At 40.9% G+C, this 25050-nt stretch overlaps 3 protein-coding genes and 1 pseudogene across 5 annotated transcripts; 2 read left to right on the top strand and 2 right to left on the bottom strand.

The window, feature by feature from the left end:
• Positions 1–1342: 1342 nt before the first annotated feature.
• Positions 1343–2918, bottom strand: LOC147337836 (uncharacterized; annotated as a pseudogene).
• Positions 2919–4811: 1893 nt separating this feature from the next.
• gnpda1 (glucosamine-6-phosphate deaminase 1) lies at positions 4812–6877 on the top strand. Of its 2 annotated transcripts, none has more exons than XM_086263386.1 (7): positions 4812–4945; positions 5213–5340; positions 5464–5565; positions 5668–5850; positions 5972–6156; positions 6294–6468; positions 6607–6877. In XM_086263386.1, exons 2-7 carry the CDS (start codon positions 5217–5219, stop codon positions 6666–6668), a joined length of 831 nt encoding a protein of 276 aa, XP_086119512.1. In that variant the 5' UTR covers positions 4812–4945; positions 5213–5216; the 3' UTR covers positions 6669–6877. The 2 variants fall into 2 exon arrangements, with proteins under 2 accessions (XP_086119512.1, XP_086119521.1); XM_086263395.1 differs by having other exon boundaries at positions 4906–5018.
• Positions 6878–7465: 588 nt separating this feature from the next.
• On the top strand, positions 7466–19015 carry ndfip1 (Nedd4 family interacting protein 1). The gene is made up of 8 exons (XM_086311718.1): positions 7466–7664; positions 8541–8634; positions 11066–11205; positions 11334–11421; positions 11620–11744; positions 13566–13632; positions 13764–13872; positions 17679–19015. The coding sequence occupies exons 1-7, from the start codon at positions 7629–7631 to the stop codon at positions 13868–13870; spliced, it is 657 nt and encodes a 218-aa protein (XP_086167844.1). The 5' UTR covers positions 7466–7628; the 3' UTR covers positions 13871–13872; positions 17679–19015.
• On the bottom strand, positions 18896–24492 carry fgf1a (fibroblast growth factor 1a). Of its 2 annotated transcripts, XM_086311739.1 has the most exons (4): positions 24147–24492; positions 21501–21604; positions 20372–20463; positions 18896–20287 (listed from the first exon to the last, which is right to left on the bottom strand). In XM_086311739.1, the coding sequence occupies exons 1-4, from the start codon at positions 24313–24315 to the stop codon at positions 20272–20274; spliced, it is 381 nt and encodes a 126-aa protein (XP_086167865.1). In that variant the 5' UTR covers positions 24316–24492; the 3' UTR covers positions 18896–20271. The 2 variants fall into 2 exon arrangements, with proteins under 2 accessions (XP_086167865.1, XP_086167856.1); XM_086311730.1 differs by having other exon boundaries at positions 18896–20463; positions 24147–24489.
• Positions 24493–25050: the final 558 nt, after the last annotated feature.

Here is a 25050-nt window from a genome sequence, read left to right as displayed (position 1 = left end):
ACGTCCCGACGCGAGAGGGGTACCCTGCGCGTCCATAAGTGCAGCAGAGGGAGCCTGACCATGCGTCACACGTTTGACGAGTTGGGAGTGAGAACGTGTTGACCAAACAGGCGAGCCTGGGACACCTCGAGCATGCTGCCAGTCCAGGTAGACCAGACCTATATGTCAGTGTTTTTAGAAAGGACGCAAAAGTAAAGATGAAAGCCAAACTAAACCAAACCAAACTTTTCCCACCGCTTTGTGAGTAGTTGGCATCCAACATGCAAACTGCAGATGACTATGGCAATCTGATTGCAACCAAAGCAATCAGAATTATGTTTTTGGTGCAGCAGACCCTGATTTCACCTGGCAACCACCACAAACCAGTGGCTTTACCCCCAAAGTTGCCAGGGGTGTGCAGCGCTGTGGTCCATTGATCACCTCTCCGGTTTGAGCCTGTCCAAACACATGCTTGTCAATTGGTGATTCTAAAGTGCCTGTTGGTGTGATGGAAGTATTTAAAAAAGTGACGACAGGGTGTGGGGACGGGAGCTGAGCCGAGGAAGCATTCATGCATCAAATAGCAAGAGAGTGAGGGGAACACCGGGGAGGACGACAACAAAACTAAAACAGGGAGCTAAGAACTTCACTACTGTATGTTTTCAATGTTTTTGTCACTTTTTACGGAATCAAACTCAAAGTAAGCTTTAAACCCTGCATGGTCGTACTCTCTCCTGCACTCCATATTATCCTTTGTTGATCTACACACGTCTGTTGCTGCCACGGACGTCGCAAGCTTGTACGTCATTGTCATGAGACACTCTCACAAAGAAAATGACGAGGATTAGTAACGCAGTAATGTAGCCTGCTTACGGGAAAGTAACAGTAATCTAATTACCTTTTTTCCAATAGTAATCCCTTACTTTACTATTATATATAATATATATATAATCTATACTATTGTATATTATGCACACACACAAACACACATGCAGCTATTACCTATTTCTTGTTTTTATACCTAAGATGAATGAAGACATTTTTCAAACACATGTAAAATGTGGGCAATTGTGTTTATTGGGTAAAGGAAAAGGCAGAAGGGGGAAAAGGGGGGATAGAAAGAAAGAAAGAGAGAGGAGAAACCCCAACAATCCCCTCTGAGCAAGCACCAGGCGACAGTGGATAGGAAAAACTCCTTTTAAAGTGAAAGAAACCTAAAGGAGAAACCTATGGCAGAACCAGGCTCAGGAGGGGGCAGTCAACTGCCGGGACTGGTCGGGGGCTGAGGGTGAAAAAAGAATAAGGAGGGAGGGGAAGGGAAAGGGGGGAAATGAAAATGGAATAGAGGTGGAGGAAGACGAGGTTACATCAGGTGAGAAGCAGCAGTGCCCCTCCTCTAGAACCAGTGGAAGCGTTTTTTCTTCTTTTTCAGATACTCTTCCACGAGCACTTTTTTCTCAATGATGAGGGTTTTCAGCTCATCGATTGTTTCTGCGTTTTCTTTCTCAAGTTTGTTGCATCTTTTCACCATGTCTTCTAATTGTTCTTGTTTTTCTTTAAGGTTGTCTTTCAGTTCTTTAACTGTTGCCTCCTCTATTCGCTTTGCCTTGTGCACATCTGTGTGCATGTCTTCCAGCTGCTGGTTTCTCTTCTGGATTTCTTGAAGTCTACACTGCAGGTCTTTATGTGTTTTCTGTTGTTCTTGCTTTTGCGCCTGGATTTCAGTGTTTTTGTGCTTCAAGGTCTTAGAAAGTTCCTCAAGTTCGATATTTTTTCTCAGCATCTCATTGATGCTACTCTGCATCGCTGAGCATTGTTTTTCCAGTTTGTTCTTTTCTTCTTCCAGTACAGTTGTTTTGTACTTCGTTTCGTTATACAATTCTTGGAGTGCTTGATTTTTCCTCTGGAGATTAAGTTTTTCTTCTTCCTGTTGTATTTTCTGTTGGTCTTTTTCTTGAAGCAGCTCTTTATTTCCGTGCGCTTTTTTCTCAAGCTTGATTTGGAGCGATCTGTGTTTTTCCTCCATCTCGTCACGCTTGGAGTCCATTTCCTTCTGTTTCATTCCCATTTTCTTCTTGTCTTGAAGCAACTGTTGATTTTTGTGCAGAGTTTTGTCATGCTTCACCTGCAGAGCTTTGTATTTTTCCTCCATGGCTTGGAGTTTGCTCTGCAGGTCTCTCTGCTCCACGGGCTCTTGTTTCTTGTCTTGGTGGATCTCTTTATTTTTCTCCAGAGCTTCATCGAGTATTACTTGCAAGCCTTCATTTTGTTTCTCGATGTTCCTCAGCTTGCAATCCATTTCTTGCTGTTGTATTTTCTGTTGGTCTTTCTCGTTTCACCTGCAGAGCTTTGTACTTTTCCTCCATGGCTTGGAGTTTGCTCTGCAGGTCTCTCTGCTGTGTGGACTGTTGCTTCTCTTCTTGGTGGATTTCTTTCAGTTTTTCCAGAGCATCATCAAGCTTCTCTTGGAGCTCCTGATTCTTCTTGACCATGTTGTCCTGTTTTATGCTCTCTCTTTTCTCCTTTTGGAGCAGATCTTTAATTTTTTCCAGAGCTTCATCAAGCTTTTCTTGGAGCTTGTGATTCTTCTTATCTTGGAGAGCACATTGTTTCTCCTCAATAATACCTTCCCTTTCCTGAAGCTGGTAGGATAATGTTTCTAATTCAGCGCTCTTTCTCTCATTTTCTTCTGTCAGGATCTTAATCTTTTCTCTGTTCATGAGATTTTCATTCTCCATTTCTTCCAATCGCTTTTCCTCTAATTCTACCTGTTCATCCCAAGGAAGAGAGCTGATATAAGGGTCTAGGGATTCATACCATGGAATAGAGCTGGGGTCAGCTTCTTGTCTTGTCTTGTTGGAGTCTTTATACCGTGAGTACGAAAAGGATCCAAATGTTTGAAAATGCTTTACTGGTGAACGTTTGAATGCTGCTAACATAAGTGCTGCAAATAACGGACTAAAAGTTCTACATCCTCACCCCTACTTAAGGATCCATGAGAACACTGGATGGACAGACACAGCCAAAGATTTAGATTTCAGGTAGTAGGCATTTGGTACACTACATGCATAAGTGTCCTTCCCATATTTATTAAATCCAGGTCTCACAGTGTGGTGATAAATTCTGTAGAAAGTGAGTAGGCATTTAAGAAACAAATATAATTAAACATGGGACATCTCATCTCTTCTTCCTTGGCACTGCTGCCCTCTTCTGGTTACAGTGGGTCAGTGGTCGCTGAGAGGAGCTGTGAGCTGTTAGTCTGCTGACTAAAGATTCGTCTGTGTTAAACCATTAATCACATTCTAAAGTAATCAACCATACTTTAAATGCTGTTTAATGTGGCACCTCGTATTGTGCATTATCAACTTTGCACATTATACTCTGTAGAAGAAGTACAGTGTGATGCAATGTAAAGTGGGCAATGCAGAGTGTTCTACAGTTCATATCAACCATGTCAATGAAAGTTAAATTCTAAAATAAAAACAAAACAATAAACCATGAATGCATTTTCTTCCACTTCTTCTAGCCTAAGCACAGAAGCCCAGCTCCTCACAAATATATAGACCAAATTCAATTCAATTCAAAACAAATTCTTTATTGTCCCACAAGGGGAAATTTGTTTAGTTTAGCAGCAGGCAACAATAAGAGTAAACAAAACAATAATATTAAAATAATAAGGACAATAATAGTAATAAAGAACAGATGTCTGTACAGAAAACAGGTGTCTGTACTGGTCACCCTACAGAGAAACAAGAAGATAAGGACAAACATGCAGACAGGAGGGCAAAAAAGACAGAGAGGTTTATAAAAGCTCATCAAGATTGATAGGAATGCTACATGAAGCAAACAATGTTATTGAGCTTCTCTATTGTCATCCTGCCTGGTGATGGACGAGTTCATGCCTATCTCCTATCTTATTCTGAGCCCATGGATGCAGCCATACCACAGGACACGTGACCAGCACACGTTCTGAGTGTGTTTCTGTACCCAGTTTACTGAAAAAATGGAAATACCCAACAGTGTGTCTGTATAAAAGTCAGTCCATATCCAACATCTACACCCACTTATACTTGTAAAGCTGCAGAGAGCACAGCACATGCTGAATCTAAATGTAGCTCGTTTCAACGGTCTTTAATGATATTTAAGGACAAATAAAAGGCCTGGAATGGATTCAAAAGTTCAGTTAAAGAGACCAACATTTTGATCTTACTCCTCTGTTTTTCACACCAACACTCCTTACTAAGTAGGTAGATTTGGTCTATGATCATGCTGAATAAATCGATTATTACAATTCAAAAAACGTGGGAAAATTGGTAAAACAACAATAGATAAGTAAATGGGACTTAGTATTCTAAAATCATTTTATTTTAATCAACTTTTTTCATCAATGACGCCTTTTAGCAGCACTTTTTTATACATGAGAATTTATCAAATTAATTTAATGAGTGTCTGAGCCTTAAAAGGAGCCCTCACCATAAAGATGCAGAGCTTATTATTTTAACATTAGTATCAGAAACGTAATTGGTTATTTTAAAAACTGCAAACAATCTTAGTTTTTCGAATATTTCAAAAGCTTCTTTCACCCATCGGCAGCTGTTGTTTGGTCGGGAATGCATTTTGGGCAATGATGAAAGTATGGAGCGGACATAATGTGCAGACGCTACTGTTTAGACTTTTAGATCCTGGGAAGCTGAGAGGGCGTTTGCGCAACAGCAGACTCATTCTTTTTGTTAAAAGCTCACAATAATCGTTCAAAACTCTCGCGTAAAAGTAAAAAAGGACTGGCCTTTGGGACACAGGCTTTTCTGTCATTAAAGGGCGCTGTGGAGCAGCCCGGTGCCTTTTGTTTTCTCAGCTCTTGGGCTTGAAGTTCAGTTTTCGTTTCTTCCGCGGTGCGCGCTGTTCGCCTCCGGCAGAAAGTCACATGATCCACCCAGAGCCGTGTGCTCAGACTGAAATCTGAAAGGTAAAGCTGGCTGCATTAACTAAATTACTTTTTTTAAAATCAGTAAATGTGAGGTTCTGGCGACACTGCGCGGGTGAGTAAAGCTGTGAGCGATTCGCGAGTATGTTCGGAAACCTCGGAGCTCCAACTGCTCTGCTTGTGGCTGATTTTTATTGATGAGTCTAAAGTCTGACAAGGAGTGTTTTGAGACGATCTTCTTAGAATCTGAAGTTGTTTAGAGTCTAAACAACTTCGTTGCTTCATTTCTCACTGTTTTGACTTCTGCAGGACCATGAAGCTCATCATCCTGAACGACTACGACCAGGCGAGCGAATGGGCAGCAAAGTACATTAGAAACAAGATTTTACAGTTCAGCCCTGGCCCCAACAAATACTTCACTCTGGGGCTCCCTACAGGTAAGAGCAACGTGCAATCCTGTGATGTAGCATTTAGCACATGTATTTAGATTTGCATGATTTTAATGTGCAGCCTACGTTTCCTCCTCTCACTCCTTTGTTGCTTTTTCTGCCCGTCTTCAGGAAGCACTCCTTTAGGTTGTTATAAGAAGCTGATTGAATACTACAAAAATGGAGATCTCTCATTCCAGTACGTGAAGACTTTCAACATGGATGAATATGTAGGTAGGTCCTGATTGTTCTCTATTGTGCCATTAAGCATACAGAGTGAGGGACGCTTCCAAGCTCTGGTCTTGCATAAGAAACTGCCATAAACTGCTTTTATAGGACTTCCCAGAGATCATCCTGAGAGCTACCACTCCTTCATGTGGAATAACTTCTTCAAGCACATAGATATAAAAGCAGAGAACACGCACATCCTCGATGGCAACGCCGCCGACCTGCAGGCAGAGTGTGACTCCTTTGAGAAGAAAATAACAGCTGCTGGGGGGATTCAGCTGTTTGTTGGAGGTCAGAAGACACACAGATAAAAGTGAAAATACTGCAGCTAGTCAGCCACACATTTCTTTTCTTCTGCCCTGTAATAAATGATTGCAAAACAATTAAGTCCCCTCTTCTTTTTCTGTGTCAGGTATTGGACCTGATGGCCACATTGCATTTAATGAGCCTGGTTCAAGTCTGGTATCCAGGACCAGGGTGAAAACGCTGGCGAAGGACACCATCATGGCCAATGCCCGATTCTTTGATGGAGATCTCTCAAAAGTCCCCACCATGGCGCTGACGGTGGGAGTGGGCACTGTCATGGATGCCAAAGAGGTTGGGAGTCTGGCTCAGTGTCAGCCACGTGCCTTGGTGTTTGTGTTTTTGCTGCTGTGCCTAAATATCAAGAAGAGTGGTCATCAGTTAACTTCTGAACTTGCTGAGTTATTTCTCGGTTTTCAATCTGTCCTCAGGTCATGATTCTCATCACCGGAGCACACAAGGCGTTTGCTTTGTACAAAGCCATAGAGGAAGGTGTGAATCACATGTGGACAGTGTCTGCCTTTCAGCAGCACCCACAGACCATTTTTGTGTGCGATGAAGATGCCACCCTGGAACTGCGAGTCAAAACTGTGAAGTACTTTAAAGGTGAGACACTGAATCACAGATCATGCAGTTGCTGAGTGGGAGATAAAACATTTTATATTTCCAGCTGATTAAGAAAAAATATTTCCAAAGCAGACATGAGTCATAGAAAAACTACTGAGTCTTGTTTTTTGTCCACAGGGATGATGCATGTCCACAACAAGCTGGTAGAGTCACCTCCATCAGAGCCGAAGAAAAACTGAGGGAGACCTCTCTCAAACATCCTGGATTCAAGAGGCATTTGATCAAATGAGCACTCCAATAATTCCATTGATTATGTTTTTCCTTCTTCAAGATCAAGCAAGATTTTCTCACAACTACTTTTCAACTACTAGATAATTTAGTGCTGGTATAGATGATTCTTCATACAACTGCTCATTTGTTCTTTGTAATAAAGCAAATTTAATTTGTACATCTTATGTGTGTTTTTTGGGACATGCTGTGGTTTTCAGTCCGTCCTTCCAGTCATGTGACGAACAGGAATGAACTCCTGTTGCCTTCAAGTGCTCCTTGTTATTTTTACTGGTTTTCTTAGGGTGGAAGTGCTATGAAAGTTTATTTTCACTACAGGGGAAAATGCCCGCAGACTTATTATAATTATTATATGTAAACTTGATATGTAGTTATTAGCCCAAATTTTTTGACTTGCAAATGGCAAAAAAAAAAAACCCAAAATCCATCCGCACAACCGTTTTTGTTAACTAGAATACTGCCTCACACTTCATATTTGCTTAATTTCAGATGCTCAATAAGAAATCTCGGAAGATGGCACATCATATTAGCTCAGCACCAGTCATATTATGTATTATAACACTTTAAATGAGCAATTTCTTCCAAATAAGTGCATTTAATTTTGCTATATTATACACTGTAGCAATTCCCCTTTACAGCGTAAAATATATATAATTGACAGTTATGGGCTTATAATTTGTAATTTTTCCCCCCTCGATCTTTCACGCGCTAACAACTGAAAGAATGTCGTTTCCGACTGCACTTGAACGCAGCACCAGCTCTGCCACTACCAGGAGCGGAGAAGGAAGGAGATGGCCGACTAGAAGGCAGCGTTATCTTTGCTACTTCGCCTGCGAGATTCCTTTTACATTACACAGTTTCACAGCAGAAGCAGAGGGAGTACTGTACAGTTATTTCGTTCCTCTTCAGCTATGGCAGAACAAAACAGCAGCGTCAGATATCAGGAGGTAGGTAACAGGTTGCCGTCACACTTAAATGTGGCTAACAGCTAGCTGCTGCTCAGTCAACATTAGCCTGTCACTGAGAGCAAAACAGCGAACTGAGCTGTCATTTGTTTACGGGCGGGCCCGATGTTGAGTGACATGTTTTATGCTTTTATTAAACAGAATTTCTTCCACTGCAACTGCTGTACTCATATATTCATCATATATAATTTTAACGCTGAATAGGCCATATTTATTTAGCAGCTAATTAGCCACTCCTAGCGTTAGCTGGCCTGCACAGGAGTGCTGTGTAGTGTCTAGACTTGATCCAAAGCTGTCCTGGCTCACTGACCAATCCTCCCTGTCAGTGACTGAAACCTTAGAGACGGATCAGGGTCAAAATGCTAAAGTGAAGCTGCTGCATGCTCGCTTAAATCGCCACACAGCACTGATGTGCAAATTATGTCTGAAATCAGCAGCCCACGGTTTATAATACAACCTGCCTTGTGTGTCGTTGGTAAAGATAAGGTTACTGTCCGATAATGTTATTTAAATGAGAATATCCGTAAGTATCAAATCCAGATGGTCTAATCTGTGTTTGGGAGAAGAAAGTGGCTGACAGAGCCTGTATGTCCGTACAGCAGGCCCTGTTTAATGACTCATGTAATTGTCTATAATGGCCCAGTACAAGCAGAAATCTTCCCTGGGGATAGTTGCCATGATATAAACAACATGGCAGACAAATATCTGCTATCACACAGTGTAAATGCTATCATTTTGACCTCCCCTATGCAGACAGCATTGTTCCCTTTTCTAAATTGCAGCTGCTTACTTATCTGAAAGGACCGTGTACTGTAAGCGAGACCCAGTTTGTGTTGTTGTCTATTAATGTTTCTCCAGCTGGTGAATGAGGAAGAGCCCGCCCAGCCTTCCCAGGAGGGTCCTGCCCAGGACGCCCCACCACCATACAGCAGCATTGCTGCAGCAAATGCAGGTTAGCTTGGTCACACGCTGTCAAATCACTTCATTTTCTTAAAAACACAATTTAATTCCAGATGTGTCTGTGCGACCTAATTGTCAATTATAAGTGAATTTAAAAGCAGGAAGAGATAAACATTATGAACACTGGCTGTTTTTAACAGCTGTAATTTGACAAGTTGCCACCTATGTGATCACTGCTTCGACTTGTACAAAGCACTTTGATGTTGAAGCTTTTCTGGTGACAGGTTTCCCTGCATGCAGATTTTGTGAGCTTATTTTGCATTTTGTTAAAGATCAGATAAATATTTAGTTTCGCTCACAGAAATCTTAAATACAGTCCAGATGCACCATATATCATTTGTACTGAAATGAGTATGTTTATTTACATGTATAATTGTGTGAAGTTTGTTTAATTTTTTTTTTCCTAAAATAGGATTGCAGAATAGGTCATGTGCAGGGAAGGTCTCAGGCTCGTTATCATGTTTCCAATGTCACTTCTTAAGAGGGCAAGGGTCAGCATGTTCCATAAGAGGGTGCAGCTATAGCTCTTCCTGGATGAGTCCATTGATCTGTTTTAGTGCTGTTAGTGTTTGAGCGAGGCAGAGGCGTATTCCAGGATCGCAGCCAAACAACCCAGATAAGTCTTGGCTTGTATGTAGAGAGCACAAACAGTAATGGGTGCATGCAATATATCACAGTTGTCTTTCTTGTACTAATGTTTTACGTAAGTCATTGCTTCCTGCTTTGGGTTTCTAAAGCTCAGCTGTAGCTTTCATTTTTGAAGGAAGTGAAAGAAGATTTTTGTCTGTCAGCAGTCAGACGTGTTAAAACTCGCTGACCTTCGGTTTCTTTGTTTCTCGCTTTCAAAATTGATGCTTTAATTATCATCTCTGCCTTCTTTCAGAGGATGGCTTCGAGCCATCTGTCTCTGTCTGTTGCACAGTGAAGGTTGCTAAAGAAGCGGCAGTTGTCGCACTCACTGTTTGTAGATGTGTGCCAAAATTATAAACTGTGCTTCAGTTTACAGCAGCCCAAAACAGTGTTCAGTTACATTTACAGCAAACTGTTTCATAAATTGTTGGTCCACAGAAGGCATTTAGCACTCCTCAAAATGAAACACTAACAAATACACTCTATACACACTACATTAGGTAGACCAGGTAGTACCATGTTGTCTGTTTGGTTTTTGGAACTGGATTAATGCTTTGTGGCATGGATTTAACAACATGCTTGAAATATTCCTTAAAGATTTTGGTCCACATTGACACAATGGTGTCACAGTTGCTGCAGATTTGTCAGCTGCACATCATGAAACAGTTTGTCTGTTCCACCACACCCCAAAGGTGCTTTATTGGATTGTGGAGGCCATTTGAGTTCAGTGAACTTGTGTTCAAGAAACCAGTTTGAGATGATTCAAGCTGTGTGGCATGGTGTCAGGTGAAGCATCCATCAGAATATGGCTATACTGTGGTCATAAAAGGATGGACATGATCAGCAACCATACTCAAACAGGCTTAAACAAAACAAGTTGGTGCTAAAGAACCAAAATGTGAAAAGAAAATATCCCCCACACCATCATGACAGACCTGAACATTTGATACATGGCAGGAAGGATCCATGCTTTCATTGACACTACAACTCCAGTGTTTCAGTAGAAATTGAAACTCAACAGACCAGGCAGTGGTTTTGCTCATCTGCTTCAAGAAATGCTCTTCTGCATGCATTGGTTGTAACAAGCAATGATTCAAGTTGCAGTTGCTTTCCCATGACCATGAAGCAGTCTGGCCATTCTCCTCTGACATCAACAAGGCATTTTCACCCAGATGTCTGTCTTTCACTGGATAGTTTCTCCTCTTTGGACCATTCTCTGAACAGGTGTACTTAATAAAGCCAGTCAGGATCTGCCATTGTCAGAGTCTTGGATGATACAATACAGCCTTAGCTTTGCTTTCAAGGGAAACCTGTGTTAATAATTTATCTTGCCTTAAAGCATCAACTGAGATTTAGCACAAAACTGGTCTGTGAAGACAATGGGAAAGATCAGCAGAGTGAGCACATAGAAATGTTTTTGTTTGCACTCCGTTGTTCAGATTAGCAAAAAGTAAAGCAGGGAGGTGGAAATCAGGAACAATCAGTCTTTGGTTTTCTTGTTTTCAAAATAACATTTGTATTTTTGAAGACATCACAGGCTCTAGAAAAGTGATTTTGTAGTTTAAAGACCACACGTTTACTGGAGAAATAAACCAGCTCATTAATTGATAATGCTACTGTTTGGTGTAGTATTAAAGTGTAGGAAGTGTAAAATTTCAGCTTTTATACACTGTGATAACAGGATTTCATTTATTATTTTCTGTAGGTCTTCTGCTGTGTGGAGGAATATATTATTACAGATATATATTTGTTGTTAATTAGTTGTAATTATTTGTTGCTTGTAACACCCACAGCTTTCTTTGAATACAAGGAAGATGGAGGAAGATTTCCCAACCCTCCATCCTACAGCGTTGCCACCACTTTGCCCTCCTATGATGAAGCTGAGAGAAGCAAAGCAGAGGCGGCCATCCCGCTGGTCGCTGGAAGAGTCACGGTACTCGTCTCGTTCTCAGACTTCTTTCTAATGACTTAGTGTTGTCACATATAAAACACTAAACAAGACAGAGGTAAACTGAGGTTATTTTAATTAATAGTTTAAACGTATCCTTTTTGATGATGCAGGAGGAAGACTTTGTGGCCAGAGATGACTTTGATGATGCCGACCAGCTGCGAATAGGAAACGACGGCATCTTCATGCTCACTTTCTTCAGTAAGAAACAGACTTTTGTAACGGTAACAATAAACAGACTTGATGCAAATGTACAACTCTGTTGACTCATCAAGGACAAAATTTACTCTCCTTTAATTTAACTTTTGTTTAGCTTCTTTTTGTTAAATCTGTGCCAACATGATGACTTTACAAATCAATGATCCTTCTGTTAATGAACTGCTGTCTTTCTGCTACCAGTGGCATTCCTCTTCAACTGGATTGGCTTCTTCTTGTCATTCTGTTTGACCACATCAGCCGCCGGCAGATACGGGGCCATCTCAGGCTTTGGCCTGTCGCTCATCAAATGGGTTCTTATTGTCAGGGTAAGAGCCACACACAGCATAGACCAGCTCAGCTCAGCTCTCCACAAGGTGGTTAAAATTCAACCATAATATCACAGTTATTCTCCCCCCGAAAGGAGCGCGTATGTAATCGGTTCAATTAGTTTGTCTGTCTGTTTGTAAGCGTCCGTAGTTTTCAAGATGGGTTCAAATCTTGTGTGATTGTCGATGATAGTGACAGCTCGAGCTGATTTCATTTTGGTGAAATCAAGTCAAGGTCACAACAAATGTGAAAATCAGCAAAAGCTTTATGTTACCCAAATCTTTTTTTAATGCATTGTCTTCAAATGTAACAATACTACACTAGGCTGTGGGGGGACGTCAGTAACCATGTTGGCTAATCATTTGATCTCGACCTTTATTGTTGGTGCCAAAGCTCAAAGGGACCTTGGAAAAAAAATTTAAGAAAGCGTATAAAGTAATATAACGTATGAAAGGGTATGGGGAGAGCCGTAAAACACAGGGTTATATCTTTTCAATAAAACACCCTATGACATCATAATGACGCCATAAAGTTTTGCAAAATCTTACACTGCATGAATATCTTAAAGTCTTAAGTTTTTACAGCTTATAAAAACCAAAGATTTCAGCCAAATCTGCTCCAGTCGAATGAGTGAAGATGATAAAAACACCATTTATTTTAGTATGTAATGCTTCAAGGTCAGAGGTCAGATAGCAGCGTGTTGTAATAAAAACAGCATGTTGCAATAAAAATGTCATAAAACATTAAAGTTTTAGTACAACCTTGCCCTTCGAGGGAGTTGTGCTGTCTTAGCGACCGTGGCTCAGGGGGTTGGGAATCGCATCTGTAACCGGAAGGTCGCCGGTTCGATCCCTGGGCTCTCTGTCCTGGTCGTTGTGTCCTTGGGCAAGACACTTTACCCTACTTGCCTACTGGTGTTGGCCAGAGGGGCCGATGGCGCGATATGGCAGCCTCGCTTCTGTCAGTCTGCCCCAGGGCAGCTGTGGCTACAACTGTAGCTTGCCTCCACCAGTGTGTGAATGTGAGAGTGAATGAATAGTGGCATTGTAAAGCGCTTTGGGTGCCTTGAAAAGCGCTATATAAATCCAATCCATTATTATTATTATTATTATTATTATTATTATTAGCGTTCTTGTTTTAGTTTAAATTTTAATAATTTAATGTTGGTCTTAACCCTGTGAAGCCTGAACAACGAAAGGATTGACAGAAAATTCTGTTTATTTATATTTGAACACTGCATGTGTCTGATTGTATAAATTACAGTTCTCAAAATGTATCATATGTATGATACTCGTGTATCATATCTGATAGCCACAGCCACCCCAGCTGTGGCTCAGGTGATAGAGCAGATCAGCTACTGATCGGAAGGTTGGTGGTTCCTTGGCTTCCCCAGTCTGCATGCCAAATATCCTTGGGCAAGATACTAACCCCAAGTTGCCCTCCGATGCATCCATCGGAGTATGAATGTGTGTAGTTTAGTTTGCACTTGTGTTTAGAAGTGTTTGTATGAGTGGGTGTGAATGGGTGAATGAGGCATGTTGTATACAGCGCTTTGAGTAATCCGGGAGAGTAGAAAAGCGCTATATAAGAATCAGTCCATTGACCATATGATGCATTTGGCGTTACAGGGTTAATGATCTATTTAACGGCACTTAATTTCCAAAAACACTTGAAATTACTCGTGCCACTTAAGTTATGGATGGGTGTGTGGTCAAAGATGTGCCGCATGATTCTACAAAGTGGTGTTTGGTGCTGTGTTCTTAAAGACAGACCACCAGAGTCACACTGTTGATTGAAACTTGCGTCTTGTGTCTCTGCAGTTTTCGACCTACTTCCCCGGTTACTTTGATGGGCAGTATTGGTTGTGGTGGGTGTTTTTGGCACTTGGTGAGTGAGAGATGATGTTTTATAAGTATACTTGTATTTTTATATTATTAACACACTACACACAGCTAAGATTTTTCTAATTATGTTGTGTGGTCATTTCTTTGGTAATCTGTCTTCTGTTTGGACTGCAGGCTTTATGCTGTTTATCAGAGGCTTCGTGAACTACTCCAGAGTGCGTAAACTGGCTGATCCCACTTACGCCACCCTTCCTCGAACAAGGGTACTCTTCATCTATTAAAGGTAAGGTGCATGGGTCATGAAGAAAATATCAATTTTTACTTACTGTCTGTCAGGTTTGTCATTAGTGGGCAGCACCTTTAAATCCGTGTTGGACTGATTTATGAATGGCAGCTAAACAAACAGCACAAAAATCAGCCATTAAACAAAAAGCCCCAGATGGTACCCACAGTTTGTAGTGGCTCCATCCAAGTGAAAATAAAATGTAGAGACTTGGTGAAAAGATTAAAATAAGCTGTTCACGACCTCTTTGATTTTTCAGCTTAAGCAGATTAAACATAAACCTGCTACTTCCCCATGTAACCTCTGTCCTCTGACTTTGCTGCTACATGGCGCACAGCACAACCACTGTCAACACCTGTCTCTGTGATTAAACTAACCTGATGCTCCAGATGGTGTGTGACACAGAACCAGCAGGGATGTCCTTTGGAAAAACGCAGGTGCAAGCCAAAAATAACTGTCTGTTCATTACAGGTGAAATTTAACCAATCAGATCCACAGGCTACTTTCAGTGCAGCCAGTTGGAAAAACAGGTTCTTGCCAAAGTCAGTCGGGAGAAGAGTGAAAACAGAGAGCAGGAAGTGCCTATAAGGGTTTTCTTTGCACTTCTTGCAGTTTAGAAATGCTCTAAACTAGAGCTGGGCGATATAAGATTTTTTCATATCACGATATGTTTTTTTTTTTTTTTCATTTCAGGCGATAACGATATCTATCACGATATAAGCCAAATAACTATATTTGTAAGATTTAAATGTGCCGTTGCTCACAAGTAAAATGTGAAATAATCAGCAGCTTGTTTTTATTTAAATATTTATTTCCCATAATAAGTTCAACAGGGTAGATGTACTTAAGGAACATGAGACTTTTTCAGATAAATAAAGGCAAATATTGCAAACTACACAAAAGGCAGCCGCTAAAGCGTTTAAGTTTCAAAATAGAACAAACGAAACAGACTAAATTGTCAATTCCACTTAGAAACAAAATATTAATTCTAAAAAAAAATCTTAGTTTGTTTTACAGAAGAACAGACAAAATTGACTAACCTTTGTCAATATCAAATAAACTGAGAACTAAAAGGAAATTCTCAATCTCTCCTTGTTGTATAGCTGAGCTTTTCAAACAGTTTTAACAGTTACTTTAGTCTGACAAAAGTCGAATGACGAATTAGCGCTTCCAGTCAGACACTGAGGCTACGTCCACACGTACACGGGTATTTTTGAAAACGGAGATTTTCCGTTTTCGTTTTAAAAAAATAATCCCGTCCACACATAAAGGCAGAAATGAAGGAAAACGCTGCTATGAACATGCCAAAGCAGCAGGTGGCGCTAGATTCCTAACCGTGCAGAAATATTGGCCAATCAGAAGTCTAGAAGCCTCGGTGGGAAAAAGTAAACAAAGCTGGGGCATAGAAGCAGAACCGAGTCGTATGTGTGGACGGACAGTAACTGTGTGTATATGTAAGCATTTAAACACTGCAGAGAGTACAATTAACAGTATTGTAGAAATTCATTTCACCGAAACAATAACGTGGCGCACAGTGTGACGCATGCACCAGTTTATTGTATTTCCAGACTTGCTTTCGGCACAATTTACAGTGCACGCTACTCTGTTTTTTGTCAGACTTGAAATAGCCGAAATACCTTCACACTACGGAACTTCTATGGCTCTTCCGTTCGACAATCTCTCCGGCATTGGAGCCATCATCTGTTTTCTCTTCGGTAACCTTCGGTCATGCTCGGTTGATTTTTCTAGTCGGCACACTCATTTCCTCCATTACCCGGGCAGTACGGTGGCTGGCTGCTTCCCAAACAAATACACATGTGCGGCTTGGCACTTGTGCTGTACGTAACAAGTCACGCGACGTGACGCTGCGGCTGTGATTGGTTCGGCTCTGCGCTACTTAATTTGGATTGGCTGACCCTTTTTTTTTTTTTTTTTTAAGAGGACAAGAGCGGCGAGGTCTATCGCGATAGTTTAATTTCTCTATCGAGTAAAAGTTATATCGTGATACATATCGTTATCGTTCTATCGCCCAGCTGTGGTGGTGACAGTGGTGACAGTGGGAAGGAAGACCTCCCTTTTAGCAGGAAGCTGTTAAACATGGGAGAGAAGATGCATGTTAATGAAATGCAGTCGTGTCATGTCCATTCCCATGGTTTCAGTAGTCCCCCTCCAGGAATTTGCTGACATCTAAGTGGTTAGACTGAGGTTATGATTATTAATTAAATCAAAAATGGTGGAAAAAAATAGCTAGCAATGCACAGAAGGAATCTACACTACTGAAGAGACCAGTCAGAACAGGTGCTACCTGCATTGATGTGATCTGTATTTACAGTTTCAGGGAGGTACCTGTCCGGTTACGGTGTAGGGTTTCACTTTGTGTGGTTACAACATATCTGCGGTGTAGCTTTCATGCAGCAGCAGCTTTGACCTAAACAAGTTTCCCTGCCATCAGTCGGAGTCCAATAATCTTTGGTGCTACACTTGAATTAGACCGGGAATGTGAAAAATGCAGTCCAAGGGCCAGAAAGACTCCAATCTGGTCCACTGGATGGCTTGTTTCTATGAATGAATGGGAATTATGTTAAAGAGCTACCAGAACTTTATCAGCTAATTTACATACTTATTTAAGTATGCTGACAGATTTTTAATTTACCTCAACATTTCTTTATCATGTAGAAAAACTGAGACGTGCAGTTGAAGTTGCACTTTTTGATTTATATATCAAATGTAATTAAGTGTGTCGTTAAACATCTGTACGCTGACAGAAATAGGAGTTTCGCTGGTCTGGCCAACTTACAGTCAAAGTAGGCTGTATGTGCACATGAAGTACAAAGAGTTTGACGTCACTTCTTTAGACTTAAGTGGGATTTATAGTCCCACAAACATGTCCATCCACGTTCGCTTTCATGAAAAGCGCAGACAGCTCTGTGTGTGTTCTGTTGGTCCATGGCTGGCTCACGGACCAACAACACCACGAGCAACAGCAGAGACTTTGTACACTGCCTCCACCTGACCACAGAGCTCACTGCAGGCAGACGGGCAGAGCATAGAGTGGAGCCGAAAGCCTACACGCTCGCTCTGCTTGACCATAAAACCAGCTTAACACTTTGCCATCAGCTCATGTAACACTGCCCCTCCTTTCTTTCACACAGAGCAGAGAACCTGTATCTGTTTTCACACACATCTGTTTTACTCTAAGTGTCTGCTCAAACCTCTAAAGTGCACTGCAGTGAAAATACAGCGTTTAGTTGAGGTTAGGGTGTCGTCTGAGCAGCAGCATACAGGCCGAGGACCACTCCAGCCTGTGTACTCAGCAGCTGCTTTATGTTCAGATTGACTGCAGACGTCTGGTTTGTCACAAGCATTTCCTGCAGGGCATGTGTGAAAAAATTTCCCCTCGACTTCCAACTCAGTAGAAGGGGAAACGCTTATCTGCTGATTGGGCAACCAGCTGTGGTTCAGAGACTGGTTTATGATGGATTCTCTCGTGATCTTGTGAGACTCTGCCTTGTAGGTTAAAGTTAAAACAGCATATCATTAACATGTCACTGAAGACCAACTCCATCTATTATGAACTGAACTTTTAAGAACAAAGTTGTAGCAACAAATGATCTCAAAAGCATTAAACCATGTTTCTGTAAAACATGTATTTATATTTAACCGAGTGGTAATAATTCGGTGAGCAGGCCTGTTATTAACTGGCTCTACTTACAGTGTGTCAGGTTGATAAGTAAGATTTGTGGTTGAGATTAGGATTGATTTCCACTGTTATGTCAGTTTTCTCCATTTTCCTATGTCAAAATCAGGACGTGGAAGAACTGGATGTGAAGAAGAAGAACGAGTTTAAAATAAAAGAAGACACTTAACCAGAAATCAGCCAGATGAGATCCAGATGAAGACGACTCGAGTCAATAAAAAATAATAATCAGGAATTATATCACTCGTTTTCTTTTGTTTCAAACCTTTATTAAAGACAAATGGTTAACAGTAATAGTCCCTCAATGTACTCATTAGTGGCGAATGTTAAGTGCTATTTACATCTGTCTGTAATGTATAAGTAATGCCTTATATCATTTGATGGTAGCATACGAGCATGCATCTGCCCTTAAGGTCAATTAAATAGGGAGCGTCTCGTGTTGGCGACACTTGAAGCCAACAGGTATTAATTAGCGCAACACTCTGTAAGCTTGCCATAGCATGCAACACACTTTATAATAATCTGCTCTTCGAGGTTTAAGCTCTTTATAGATTTCTTTAGGCTGTAAATACGGAAGTACTCATGAACACATCCTCCACTCACCTGTTGGCTTTAAGCAGTGTTGCCAGGAGGGGACAGTGTTGTCTGCAGCTTTTAGAAACTGTCATCGTAGATGTGATTCACACACAGCAAAGCGGCATCCATGATTTTTGCCTGTTACAATGTTTTTGTTGTACATTAAATCAGGTAAAACTCTCCAACCAGGGAAGAGAATTCAAGTTGCATGTGCAGGTTGATCCTAGAAGATGGAAAAGGAACTCGATGGCCTCAAATGACAAAACCTGGAGCTGCTCTGCTGACAGCTGTGGAGACGCCAAATTTCTTTTGGCACTGACAGTGACCGAGATGATTTTTAAGGGCATATGAGCACATTTTCTGGTCCGTGTCCTCACAAATACCAATTAGATGTAACAGCGTGACCTCTCGATGACTCCTTAGTCTTTCTAGTCCACGTCCCACTCGCTGTCAGAGGAAAAGCTGTCAGGATTTCAGTACATAAGAAATGAACTTGTATTTTACTTCCAGGTGGGTTTTTACCTCAAGGTTTAATTGATGATTATTTCTTAATTTTTCATACTATGTAAGAAGTTTCTCTGTTGTGAGTATTATTATCAAAGAATGTTTAATGCAGGTGCACTTTTAGAAACACGGCCAATAAGGACATTTCCATCATTAGATTAAGTCACAGACACATAAAGCAAGTGGTGCAGGATGTTGTTTTATAATGACGCTTGAATCAACAGTTCATATTTCATATGCCATGGCTTTCATTTACAGACCAGTTATGCTTCTTTCTATATGATGTAGAGCTGCAGCCTGGGGTTTTTGTTGTTATCAAACTGTACAGAAACTGTTTAGTGTTAAATAAATGTCACTTTAAATGCACCTGCTGAGCTTCCTGGGTTGTTACTGATGCATCACCTACTCAGAATACATAAATGCAGTGGATAGAAAAAGTGTAAGCTTCCCATTTATAGGAGCATGTGCAACCACAATGTTTTATGTTTTTAATTTGATCCGCTAAAAGTTTTGTTTTAAGGTCACATTAAAGGTGGAAAAAGTTTTATCTTGGTCTCGTTATTGTAACGTCATTACCGCAGGCACTTTAACAGGCACGTGTACGCTTTTTATATCCACTGCATGCTTCATTAATGTGTAACAGGAAAACCGCTAAAAAAATGAAGTGGTTTACAATGGGGTACAACTGAAGAACTATAAATATGGTAGTCAAAGGAGCTTGCAAAGAAACATTAAAATAGTTCAATAAAATACAACAAATATTTAAAAAAGCGTAACAAAATAGAACCAAGAGCTCAGAACAGAAATGAAGGCTCATTAAGTGCATAGTAAAATAAACAGTGCAGGATATTCAAAGTGTAGAGACGAGCATACTGATGATTGTTCTAGGTTATGAAGCCTTATTGGACAAACCATGAAAAACCGTGAGTGCACAAACAGTTGTTAATAAGTGTGATTAAAGGGGCTAACTCATAGGTCAGTGTGTATGTGTATAAGGGGCCGGTAAATTTAAGTGTTGCAAATAAAGATTCTTTGGAGAGGATGTAATCGTGCACAGTGGCGGCTTCTAGTGGCAGCAATGTGTAACTGTTGGAAGTATAACAGAGCAGCAACACTTCTGGAAAAGCTTTACTGGTTAATTTGTTAGGCTTTAAGCTCTGTAGCACTTTCTATCCAGTCATGGTTTCAAGAACAAAACACAGATTACAGAAAAGCTAAAGTACAGCGGGACTAACATGCAATGAGCCAGCTAATGGTAGAATTAGTGGCAATGTATTTATTTACTCTTCCCAGAAAACCTTAGTCCAAGAAGCACAAATTCCTGTTAAACTGCAGGTTAATGTGTTCATGTTTGCTCTACATGTCTGTTCTGTGAGCTAAGAGGACCTGCTACCAAATAAAATCAAAGATTTGTTGTGTCTATAGATTTGACGTATTATTAAAATAAAGAGACATTTGATCTCTCCATGCACTACACAGACTGCCTTTGCACTTCCCTTTTATTTGGATTTATTATCTCTTGATTTCACGCCACCATCTCCTGTAAGTAGTCCTATTGATGATTTAGAGGTTATGTGTTTCTGGTCCTTTGCGGTTGAGGTATCGCTGTGTGTTTTGCTCCTTCAGTCATCCAGCTGCCTGGGGAGAAAGAAGACGGCTTTCTGTCCGATGTGGGTTCTCGGGCCGAGTTTAGGCTTTCCGTTCTTTTTCAGAGCTACGTACCAGTTGTTGTCGTGATATTTCTGTGGCTGGTATGTGTTGTAGTGGTTCTCCTCCAGCCTCTCCAGGAAGTAACATTCATCTGTAATTGTGGGCTGAGAGACAAATGCAAGAACATTTCAAATAACATCTCATGAGGTTTGAGTTGGAGGTAAAAATGTAAACATTTAAAGGGTTAGGAATAACAGTTAATAGTTTCACTTTGATTCAGTAAATCCTGCACTATAAATAATCAGAGTTTATGTCTTGTCCTCCTACATTAAGCTGTGCTGGCAAAGCAGCAGAGAAGTATGACCAGTGATCAATACACTGTGGGAATGCCCTGATGTTGAAATCTTATTCTGTTACTCAGATTTTTCAACCTTCTTGGTATTGAACAAAAAACTAATATATTAAAAGTACAGTGTGTGCAAAGGTTTTAAGCAGCTCCTTCTTTCTTTGGTAGGTTTAATAAGTTCAACAAATTTATTAAAATATACAAACAGACTTACAGAATGAATATGATGCAAAAAAAAAAATTCTAAAGGACACAAGAAACAGATGCTATTTATCTGTTGCAGATAGTTTTCCAATGTTCTCTTGTTTTTTCAGAACACACGGCACACCATGCCAAGATATGTCAGGTTTTCAACTGAAAAGTGAAAAAAAAGGTTTATCCATTGAGTTAGGTGTCTTTTTAGGAGTGAATTCACAGGTCTGTTAAGTGACTTACCAAAAAACATTAACAACAAATAATTCTTGGATTATTTTCACTGGACTGAAAATGAGTGAAAAATCAGCCAGTGTCCACAGAGAAACTTTAAAAGACCTTCAGAAAGCCTGAAGACCTACTGCTTAAAACATTTACATGAAATTCTTATAAAGAACTATATAAAGAAATGAGGGGTAAATCAAGGATTTTACATGGGACTGTAACTCTGCAACAAAGTGGGATCAGGTTTAAAAACATGATGTCAGTGCAGATAACACAGACCGAACTTATACAATTCAAGCAGATAAAAAATAATTTAATGAATAATAAAATGTGTCTTATGTTAAGTGTTAATATTCTTGATTGTTTCCCGATTTGTTTTTCTTGTAATAGTTCCCATAAACCTTTATTTAAAAAATAAAATTTGCCTTAAATACTCACTGAACTGTACAAACGGCCTTCATCGCTCATGGCTAAATATCTGCTGGCTTCAGTTCCTTGGATGACCACGACACCTCTGTCCACAGCTTTGAGCTTTAAAACAGCTGAAAGGATAACAAAAAATTACATGAAAGTCAAGAAATTACACAGAAACTGTCAAAATCTGAATATATAAATAATGAATATTTCATGGGTTGGCTCAGAGGTTTCAGTGCAAAGGTAAATCTGCAGCATCTGAATATAAAACATCAAAAACAGCTGTCGATGCATTTATTTATTTTATTATTCACAATCTGAAAATTCTTCAGCAAAAATCTTTAAATATTCCTGCAGAAAGAGAGCCACCAATCTTTTTTTTAATCTGTTTCTCTCTGTTTTGTCCAGCCTTGATTAGAACAGGTTCACCTGCGGTTAGGGTTGCCAACCGTCCCTTAAAAAACGGAATCGTCCCGTATTTCGAAACAAAAGTACACGTCCCGTATTGAGCTAATAAGGGACGCACTTTGTCCCGTATTGAGCTAATAAGGGACGCACTTTGTCCCGTAATACAGTGAGAATCAAAAGTAGTCTATAAATGTTAATGGAATTAACGCTTTGTTTGAAAACATAATTCCCAGCCCCTCTCCTGCTTTGTGACCAATGAGCTGACAGCACACTTATGACAATTCGAGTATAACAATTCAGATTACCGCTCATCTCATTGGTCGAGGAAAGGTCGCTTACGGAGAAAATACCGGAAGACAACAGATGACCACAACAAGAAGCATGGCCAACAGGGAAACAAACGCCGACACTGCGGTGCAAGTCTCGGATGACAGTACACCTAAAGCTGGGCAGACACTGTGCGATTTTTTCAGTCACGTTATTCAGCTCCTGCTCAAACTGCACAATTGACTCGCAGGGGTTAGAAGTTGGTAGGTCACGATGCAGGTCTCACACTATACCGCCCGATGCTCTGATGCGACCTGAGTGCGCACACTGTGCCTCCATAAAATGAAGGTTATAACAGAAAATCTGTCGCTCTCCCTCTCTGTCTTTCACTCACACAGACACACCACCACCACCATCAACTTTGCTAAATTGTTAATGAAAAACATTGATCAGGCAGCTGTGACTGAGCAGCAGTGTCGATCCAACTATTTTCACGGTTGTTGTGGTCGTGATCATTTTGTGATGCCACATCGAAAAGGCTCGGATGAGCTTTCCAAAGTTCTCCAAGTTGTGCCTCCGTCGCTTGTGTCCAGATCACACGCTGCACAGCCGTGCTGCTCCGTCTTTTTCACCGACGTTTACGTGTTTGCGCGTGAGCAGTGTGAGCCCCTGTGGTGACACCCTCACGAGCGATTGATGATCGGGAGCTGGTCGTGAGGTGTTAATCACTTCTCGTTACCCCACGTATACTACACGACGCACGATGAAGGCCAAAATCGGCCCGATCACTCAAAAATCGTCTCAAAATGGGCCTAAAACCGCACAGTGTGAGCCCAGCGTTAGAGCAGCAATGTTTGTTCCCCTCAGAGAAAGGGAAGAATGGGAAAAGGAAAACACCTGGCTGGAAAAAGTTAATATGGGCATGTGCAATGAATATCAGCGCTATGTGGCCAGAAGTGTGATAATATAACTTATTTTGTGTAATAAACGACTGCAAGGATAGATGATTACAACAAATTGATGACTAATACATAAAAGTAATAGATGAATAATGATGATGAGTTATGATGCGTAATCATGGGAACAAGCGGGTTTACAAACAGGAGCAGCTGATTAGCATTAGAAAAGCTGAAATAATACCTCAACTGAAGCCAATTGTACTAAATGCACTAAATGTGCACTGTTACAAGAATATTTTTCTTTCTATTGTTTTCTATTATTTTAAGTTAAGCAGGACAGAGTTCTTTTAAAGAAAGATTTACTTATATTCTCAAAAGTTAAGCATGACAGGCTTCTGTTTAAGAAGGAGACCTGTTTTATCGTGTTAATGTTGTCATTTTGAGCTAAAAATAAATGGCTAAATGATCATTTGTTTCACATGTGTTCATATCACAAAGAATACACATCTACTTAAATCAAATTCAAGTCAAATGGTTAAAAAAAAATAATTTCACACACAAAAAAAGAGCTAGAAAATTCACCACACTGGGAAGGGTGAAGACAACTGGGTCGCCCGGCCCTGGCCACGAGGTGTCCCTTATTTATTTTTCAGGGAGTTGGCAACCCTACCTGCGGTGTAGCACAGAGTAAAAAGAGAGCTTGCAGATGGCTGATCAATACAGAAAAGTATCTGATGACTGAAATGTCTCGTGCTGTGGTTTCCTGTTTCCACCTTTTCAAGGCCAGAAATGTTTCTTTCACAGAAGCCTCTGCGGCATCATTCCCAGCACGCCATTCCACTGCTCCTGTCGGTAAACTTTCCTTCTACTTCTGCGTGTTTTCTCGTGCTCAGACAACCACCGACTCCATCCACATTCATAAACACGTTCAAACTGAACTCACAGACATTTTGCAACAAACTAACGCAGTGGGATGTCCCGCATTTCACTTAAAAAGTGAAATCATGGCGCTTTAACCTGGAACACCTGCAGCAGAGGAAGTGAACGCGTCATGCTGCAGGCCTGACCTAGATGTTAAAGCGCGCAGTGATCTTACTGTGAGCGTCACTCTCTTCCCTCTGGCCCTGCACCGTCCCGTCGGGGAGGATCTGGAGGTGATGTCCGCCATTCATGCAGTACAGCCGAGCCAGTCTCCGGTAGTCCCTCAGCTGCAGCGGGCTGCTGTCCCCCACGCTCAGATCCACCACCGTGTCTCCATCCGCCATCCTGCTCGGCAGGAAACCTCGCTCTCTACAGCAGGGGGGTCTGCGACGAGAGGGGATCGGTTTCCTGCGGAAATTCTCACTGGATTTGTCCCCTTGCAGAGATCAGGTGTTTATGTGGCCGTGAACGAGCGCGAGACCACACAGGCAGCCACATGCGCAGTCCCGATTCCTGGCAGCATCCAACTGGGGTGAAAATAACAATGCCCACTTTGAATTCAAAGTAGCTTTTTAAACAGCCAGTGTGAGGACCCTGAGTTACTTTCTGCTTTCGTTACTTGTTGATCAGGTAATCAGTAACGAGCCCACGTGCCATAAGCACGCAACCTTTATTCACATGTTTTTGAAAGATATTTCTAATTTTCTGGGAGGCAGCTGTAATTAACGTGGGAGGAGCTGCTGCACATCACAGCTTTATCCCAGAGATGGGACTGCAGTTTGGACACAACACAACAAAAGTTGTTTGCGTCCCCGGCTGGCGCACTTTTAATCTAACTGATAGGAAATAAGGGGAAAAGGGACATTTTCAACATGCTATTCATAACACAACATGACAGTTTTAGTTAAAGAGTTAAAAATAACTATACATTTTCTTGAGTAAATGAACATTTCCAATGACACAAAGTTTTGTTTTTTTTAAGTTCAGAAATGTCCTACATACTGGTTTCCACGAGTCTCCATGAAATAAAAACTGAGAACAGTTGAAAAAACTGAAAATTCCACTGAAAACAGGCAAAG

Source organism: Aulonocara sp. 'chitande type north' Nkhata Bay, linkage group LG2, assembly GCF_057382095.1.
Source record: "Aulonocara sp. 'chitande type north' Nkhata Bay isolate Kocher_YH1m ecotype deep benthic linkage group LG2, A_spYH_male_GT1.1, whole genome shotgun sequence".
NCBI classification, from domain to species: Eukaryota; Metazoa; Chordata; class Actinopteri; order Cichliformes; family Cichlidae; genus Aulonocara; species Aulonocara sp. 'chitande type north' Nkhata Bay.
Note: the sequence above shows the minus strand (reverse complement) of the source record. Positions and strands in the feature narration are given on the sequence as shown.